The sequence below is a fragment of the Bidens hawaiensis genome, unplaced genomic scaffold, assembly GCF_021521415.1.
Source record: "Bidens hawaiensis isolate Kalapana, Puna unplaced genomic scaffold, B.hawaiensis_p1.1 tig00009038_1, whole genome shotgun sequence".
In the NCBI taxonomy this organism is placed as follows: Eukaryota; Viridiplantae; Streptophyta; class Magnoliopsida; order Asterales; family Asteraceae; genus Bidens; species Bidens hawaiensis.
In genome coordinates this window covers 709,311-716,899 of record NW_027491660.1, presented here as the reverse complement: position 1 = coordinate 716,899, position 7,589 = coordinate 709,311, and the positions used below count along the sequence as shown (strand labels likewise).

Below are 7,589 nucleotides of genomic sequence, written 5' to 3'. Positions count from 1 at the left end.
AGCTATTAACAGCATATTGTTACTTGATTTTCATATATAGAGCACGAAAAACATAGTATAATGCGTATGTGTAGTGGTATACACAAAATAATGTTTGATTTACAGCCAAAACGCACAATAATATCATATGTTTGCTTCGATTATGTGTAATATACTAATGACTCATGTAATACATATGTGCAATTACACATATACGAGCTATTAACAACATATTGTTACCCGATTTTCATATATAAAGCACTAAAAACAGAGAATCGGCTATAGAATGATTACCTGGTAGTGTTCTTCGTGTTTAATCGGTTGTTTAATCGCGTTCGTCTGGTTGAAGAAACCCTAGGTTAATGGTTGGGGGTTGGAATGAACGATGAAGGAGAGAGAGAAGAGAGATAGAAAGCGATGGTTTTGAGCGGGTTTTGTTATATTTTGTTAATTCCTTGATTGCCCTTTCCTGATAGAAACGGGTTTTGTTATCAATTTTCTTTTATTTTCAATTTTGATTAGGTGAAATCAATAGAAAAAATATAGTTCTCTCATTTAGGAGAGTTCTCTCTAGATCCTACCCCTATATATATATATATATATCCCACACTTTCTCTCCCCATCTCTTCACTTTCTTTTAGCTCTCTCTCTCTCTCTCTTCCAGCCACCATAACCTCCACCTACCACCACAAGCCGCCACCACCACCACTACGACAGCCACAAAACTGGTATGTAGTAACGGGGTTTGGGCATCATGAGGATGTTGATTTGTGATTACAGTAGAGTGTACAACCCCTCTTGTTTTCCGGCTACCAAATGGAATAACCGCTCTCGTTTTCTAATCGAACCAACAACAGAACGAACGAAGACACAGTAAGTGTACCAAAATCTCGATTAAGGTTCGGCTTTTCAGATCTTAACGGCACCGTGGTTGTGGTGCGCCGGAAACCCTAATTTCATACCTAATAGGCTATCCGAAAACCCTAATTTCGGATCTTAAGTGCGTTGGTGTTATTTTGGTTGTTTGGTGGTGTGATGTGCCGGTGGTTGGCAGGTTTAGTGGTGTGGTGGTGTAAAGAGATAGATGGGGGAATGAGGAGGTTACTGTATAGATGATTTTAGGGTGTGTATGTGATTGAAGAAATTGAAGAAAGTAAAGGGTGTTGGTTATTTTCATTCAAAGTCTGATGGTTCATGGCGGAGGTGAGGCTGATACCTGAGTGGTGGTGGTAAACAGTGGTTAATAGAAGGTTGTGGTGGTGAACGACAATATAAATTATAAATGTTGGGTAGATTGTGGAGATGCCATGGCGGTCTTGTGTGGTGGTGACAGTGGGTAACAGATACCGGTGATAGTTGGGGAGGTGCGTAGCAGAAAAGGGTTGGGGGGGGTATTATTTATGTATATAGTATTTTTTTTATTTTTTAGTTATTAAATAAACATGTAAAAGTTACTAAAATACCCTCATGTGCCTTGCACATGACCAGGTTTAACGATAAATTTCAACTGGGTTCGGGTCAAAGGACAAAACGTGATAGAGTTTTAAAATATAAATGATGTTTTCTGTTATTAGTTAGCTAAAGGACGTCCACTGAAAAAGCGTAAAAACATAAATGACCACTTTATCCTATTTTGTCAAAATGAAATAATAATGATTAACAACTTGATTAAACCATTACACACTAGGGGTGTTCACGGTCATGTTTTTAGGGCACACCGTAACCCGTTAGTAACGATTTTAAATTTTAGTAAACCAAAACCAAAACTCTTCAAACCAAACCAAACTGAACCGTCAGTAACAGTTTGGTTCCGGTTTGATTTCCTGGTTTGGGCATATCGGAATTTTATATAAAATGTCTAAAATAAATTTTGATATTTTATTGTAAAATCTCTATAAATTATGAAATTTCAAAAACATCTATTAATTTTGTTTTTCAGTTAAAACTGAAAGACCGAATAATGTTTCTTGCGTTTTGGACTTGGGCTTAGCCCACTTTTGTTTTAGCTACGGTCAATATTTATTAACGCATATTTACTTACACAATTTAATAATATAATATATTATATTTGTCCAGTAATATATTTATACACACACATATATAATATAGAATAATTAAAAATATGTATGATTAAATCAAATGGTCCGTATGGCTTTTTATAGTTGGTTTTCGGTACAAATTGTAAATCAAGTCGTTCGCTACGGTTTGAAAATTTTCAAATTAATCGATCAAAAGTTAAGAAAACCAAACGTGAAACCAAACCGATGATCGGTTTGGACAGTTAACGGTTTTGAACCGAACCGTAAACACCTCTATTACACACATTTGATGGTTTAGTCCATGAATATCATCCACCTACGTGGTAGTAGGTGGATGTGACGTGACATTAACCACAAACACGAAGAGAAACCACAACCAAAAGTCGTTTATTGTTTGGTCAAAAACCACAAACATAATTCTCACTTCATTAAACCCCTAAATTAAGGGTTTACATTTGGTTGACTAGCAACTTGTATCTGAATATAAGAAACTAAAAGTAAAAACTTAAATTAATTATGTGACAACTATTAATTTGCAAAAATCATCCCATTAACCTAATAAGCAATAATCATTTGAACCTCCCTCTTGAACTAGGTGTAAAGATTCAAACTCCTAGTCTATACAGTTTCAAAGGTAAATTGACCAGCCAAAACAAAACTTCACTCACAGATCAATATAATCATTAATCACCAAAATCTCCATGGATCCTTGTACGGTGGAACATAGCTTTCCGTGGGCGGAAGAAGCCGAAAAGATGCTACAGTTTTTTCCAGTACAGGCCCCATCTGTTTCAAACAAACAACAAACTCCAAGTTAGATCTTCAACTAAAACACGGCCCAATACAACAAACGTGCTCTCGGTTACATACATGAACCATCTCAACACATGTTTATACTGATGATATGGTTTTCTCTCATACAACCAAAAGAAGAAATGTATATATATATATATATAAAAATAATTACCATGTCCCATTTCTTGTTGAGTGTCGAGGCGTTTAACGAGTACAAAAATCCTACAAACAAGAACCTCAGTCTGTTAGCAAAAGGTATGTAACTTGTGGTTTGCAAGTTTTGCAGGACAACAAACTTATTCGGATTCTTTGTCGTAAACAAATCTTTATCTTGTGAAAATCTAAAAGAAAAGGAACTTGGATTGATTTTTTAATGCAATTTTATTAAAAAATTAAGAATGTTATTAAAGTAATATATTTTTTGTATAATACTTGTTATTAATTAATTATATATGCAAAAAATTAAACTTTGGATGAAAGTGTTTTGGGTCAACCCATACCAAAATTACCCATTTCGACCCAAACCCGTTTTTGACCCGCCCTTTTTGACACCTCATCTAAAAGAAAACTAATATAAACGGGATCAGACCATCTCTTTCAACAGATGCAGCGAGATAGTGCCGAAAGATATTCGAGTCTTGCACCTGCATTTTTATATTACTTCAGCATATTTTAAATTAGAGCTAATTGGTTTTAAGAATACAAAAAAAAAAAAAACATACAGTTTTTGTAGGCGATTTACGAACTAGGTATTCATAGTACCAATACGGTTCCCCATCGATCTATCATACAATAACAAGAGCCAAAGTGAGCAGATAGAGATATGGAAACAAATAGCATAGGTCTTTAAATTTAACGGGTCAACCGACCCGTTTGACCCATTACCCAACCAGCCATTTTCTCCAACTCTTATAAATTAGTACTAAATGAAAGCTTTGGGAACTAACTTCTGAAGTGTGAGCATCAAGAACTGAACTTTCCGCCATGCGTTGACTTGAAGTAACTCTCTTTATAAGAATAAAACATGATCATCAAGAAAGTGTAAAAAAATAATTAGTTATCTCAAAATTACTCCATTATATCATGTTTCTTAATATGAGCAAATTACCAATGCGGACTTGTCAGATAAAACAGAATCAGCAACATCCTTCGCAGCCCACGTACTCTTATCTGTTGACTTTAAGAACGTCGGATTGGGTGGACCTATCTGCAAACCATAAAACAGAAGTCATTAATACCAGTTCAGTTGACTTTCTGAGAGTCAAAATTAGTCAGCATACCGTAATAGAAAGGATGAGGTTATCAATGAAATCAACACGTTCAGATACAATACGTAACCGTGCATTAGCTGTATCATGATGGATATAATTTCTTTTAGTATATGTAGGTATAACTTTCATGGTTCACTGTAAAAAATAATAATACTAACTTACGGGATAGAGGTGCTGCAGATGAATATCGTTCGGGTTTTCTTGACTCCACCCTACAGATAGATGGAAATCATTAAATTACATAAATTAAAAAATAATCGAATAATGCAGTATTAACATCTAAGAGTGTAAACAAGTCAAGCCGAGCCCAAGCACATGTAGGCTCGAGCTCGGCTCATTTATTATTTATTAATTATTTAATTGCTATATATAACATAAAATATATTATTCAATTAGTTTTATTATATGTTTATATATAATACCGTTATTACATAAATATATTAAATAAAATCTATATAAATAAAAAATTCGTTTAGGCTCGCTAGCCGGCTGGAGCTCCATTCGTGAAGCTCGGGCTCAAGTTGTGTATTAAATGAGCCTTACCAAAAACTTGAGCTTGGGCTCGTTTATGCTCAGGCCAATTCGAGTTATAACTTTTAACAAGCCAATCTCAAGTAGCTCACGAGTGGCTCGGGTCATTTACGTCGCTACTTATATTTAGTCAAAATTGCTTATTTTCAATTTTCAAAAACACAACTCAAGTATGCAAATTATGGTATGAAGATAAGATACATACATACATACATACCATTTAAAAGTAAATTTCTTGGAAGGCAATTCCAATGGAATCAAATATGAGTAAGCATTTAGTTCATCAACTATTGGAGCCATTTTAAGATCTTCATCAGCACTTGATCCTATAAATCACAAACAAATTAAAAAAAAAACATAAACTATTAAATGTTTCAAATACAGAAGTGACACTACCAGCAGTAAATAACATTTTACCTTCAACTAGGAATACTGTAGCAACAGTAACAGCAGCCCCAAATAAAATAATGTCCCTTCTAAAAAACTCATTTTTGCTGGTGGGTTTTGAAGAATTATTACAACAGTAAACCACAAATTTGTTGCTGGATTCACATATCTTTAAGTTTGATGAACAAGTTGGTTTAGCTTGGTCCCTGAAGAAAATATATGACACCCAGATGACATATATATATATATATATATATATATATATATATATATATATATATATATATATATATATATATATATATAGAGATGTTATAGAGAGAGAGAGAGAGAGAACCTGAAGAGAGAGAGATTGGATATGGGCTGAGAATGTGAGGGAGAGAGAACAGTTTCCATAGCTCATCCACTCCACACTATGGAAACAAACAGGGTGAACTAACTCATTGATGCTAATGGATAGAAAAAGAATATAGATTTTCCAGTCCTTGTAGTTTTAATATTGTTTCATTCTACATCCCTAACAAAAATAAAACACATTTTTCCCAGTTACTTTTAACCAGCCACTTTGAATATTTGAAATTTGAATATTTGATGTTGGTTGTTTATAGGGTGAGCAAGAAACGGTTTGAAACCGTCAGAACAGGGGAATGGGAACCGAACCAGTGCCTCAGAACCGCTAACGTGTCTTACCTTACGGTTCTTGGTTCTTAGTATTTGAATTAAACGGTTCCTGGTTCGGTTTCGGGTAAAACTGACGGTTCTAGATGTGGAACCGAAGAACCAGAATATTAAAAACTTTTGAAATTAATCCATCAATCCCAATTTTTATAGTGTAATTTATTAGCCGGCATACATTCAGTTATTCTTTAGTTCAGATCTTTCTTTGCGTTCAATACATAGCAGCCAAAATCAATTTTGATTCAAGCTTTCAAGGTAATATAATATAAAATGATATTATTTTTCTTTAATCCGTCGCCACTATGATTTATTTAATTTCATAAATTAGATTTTAATCAAAAATATAACGGGTATTCGTGTTGTAATCTAAATTAATTTTATAGTAAAAGAAGACCTACAATTATATAAACTTGTTTTGCAATTTGCAAAGTTTGCATAACCCATTTGATAAATATGCGGCCAAGCAACAAAACCGATTAGTGAGAACCGTCTTTACCGGTTCTGGAACCGAACCGGTTTACTATAATATTTCGGTTCCAATTCTATTATTTTTTTAGTCATTTTTGGTTCCGGTTCTGGTGCAGTTCTCGCGGTTTCGAACCATTGCACATCCTTAGTTGTTTAGATAGCTTGAAGCTCACTTAAATTTCGTCTACGAAACATATAATTAGTTTTTTTAAACTGCCTCGGTTGTAACAAACAGTGAAGCTTGGGGGGGGCTCGCATTTTTGAACAAAAAAGGTAAATTTAGGCTATTGCGCAAAAAAAAGAAGGGTTGAGGCGGGGTACCCTTGGCCTAAGGTATCCTTCGCGCCCTGGTTGTAAACGAATCGAATTCTAGTGGACAATGACTCAACTTGGTTTGAAACTTGTAACATCATGAAAATTTCGATCCAAAATCATCAAGTATTCTAAGTTAAAGGACCAAAAATAAAAATATGTTTTCCTAACCCATCGCAATACGCGATGGGTCAGAAGACAACCCATAGCATATCGCGATAGGTATGCTACAAAGCCCAAGAATGGGCGGTGTCACGATACGCTATACCCCAAAGACAACTCGTCATCGCGTATCGCGATGACGAGGCCTGACAGGCGAGACACGTGCCCCACCAAGTGACACCACGTGTCCAGCCACGTGGCACACGTGACAAGGCTAGTCGTGATACGCGATGACCTACATAAGGTTCATCGTGTATCGCGATGGATTATTATATTCAATAGTTGTCGCTGATTCATCGCGATACGCGATGAATCCTTTACAAGACCCATCGCGTATCGTGATGGGTCAGCCGATCTGCTCTAAAAATAAGGCTACAAGCCCATTCATTTCATCATCATAACATCACTCTCTCTCTCTCTAGAAACCACTCTCTCATTACCTCGAAAAACCTGTCACCAACCCGACGAGCGTACCTCGTAAACCGCGCTCAACTCCAATGATACCTCGAACTACGTGCCATCACGAGGTGAACCGAAGTCTCGCCTCGAAGTGTGTGCCGACGAGTCTCAACTACTGACGTATCTCGATTTGTGTGCAAGAAAGTGTTGATCAAGATTTCCTCGATAAACGTGCAAACGTGGAAGTGCTACCCGATAAAAAATTATACACCAAGAAAGGTAGGGGTTATGCCCGAGTAAAATATTATTATTATAATATTAAAATAGGCTTAGAGCCTAGTCGAGGGTATACTCGATACCTCGAGATAAAACAAAGAAAATATAAATAAGAAATATTGTTATAAGATAATTCTTTGCTAATAATGAAAATATTATTCAGGATTCTTAAATAATAAGTAAAGAAATAAAGTATACGTTTCTTTGAGAAGAAGAAACGTAGTGTTTAGAAAAGTAAACAAATCGAACTAAAGGTTCGAACTTATTAAATAAAGAAAAGATATTTTGAATT

General features: G+C 35.2%; 1 protein-coding gene across 1 annotated transcript; it reads right to left on the bottom strand.

Annotated features, from left to right (window-relative positions):
• Positions 1-2,388: 2,388 nt before the first annotated feature.
• Positions 2,389-5,438, bottom strand: LOC143530795 (psbP domain-containing protein 5, chloroplastic-like). The gene is made up of 11 exons (XM_077026232.1): positions 5,340-5,438; positions 5,033-5,208; positions 4,833-4,941; positions 4,247-4,296; positions 4,094-4,161; positions 3,922-4,020; positions 3,761-3,820; positions 3,536-3,595; positions 3,403-3,457; positions 2,986-3,035; positions 2,389-2,804 (listed from the first exon to the last, which is right to left on the bottom strand). The coding sequence occupies exons 1-11, from the start codon at positions 5,396-5,398 to the stop codon at positions 2,706-2,708; spliced, it is 885 nt and encodes a 294-aa protein (XP_076882347.1). The 5' UTR covers positions 5,399-5,438; the 3' UTR covers positions 2,389-2,705.
• Between the last annotated feature and the right edge of the window lie 2,151 nt (positions 5,439-7,589).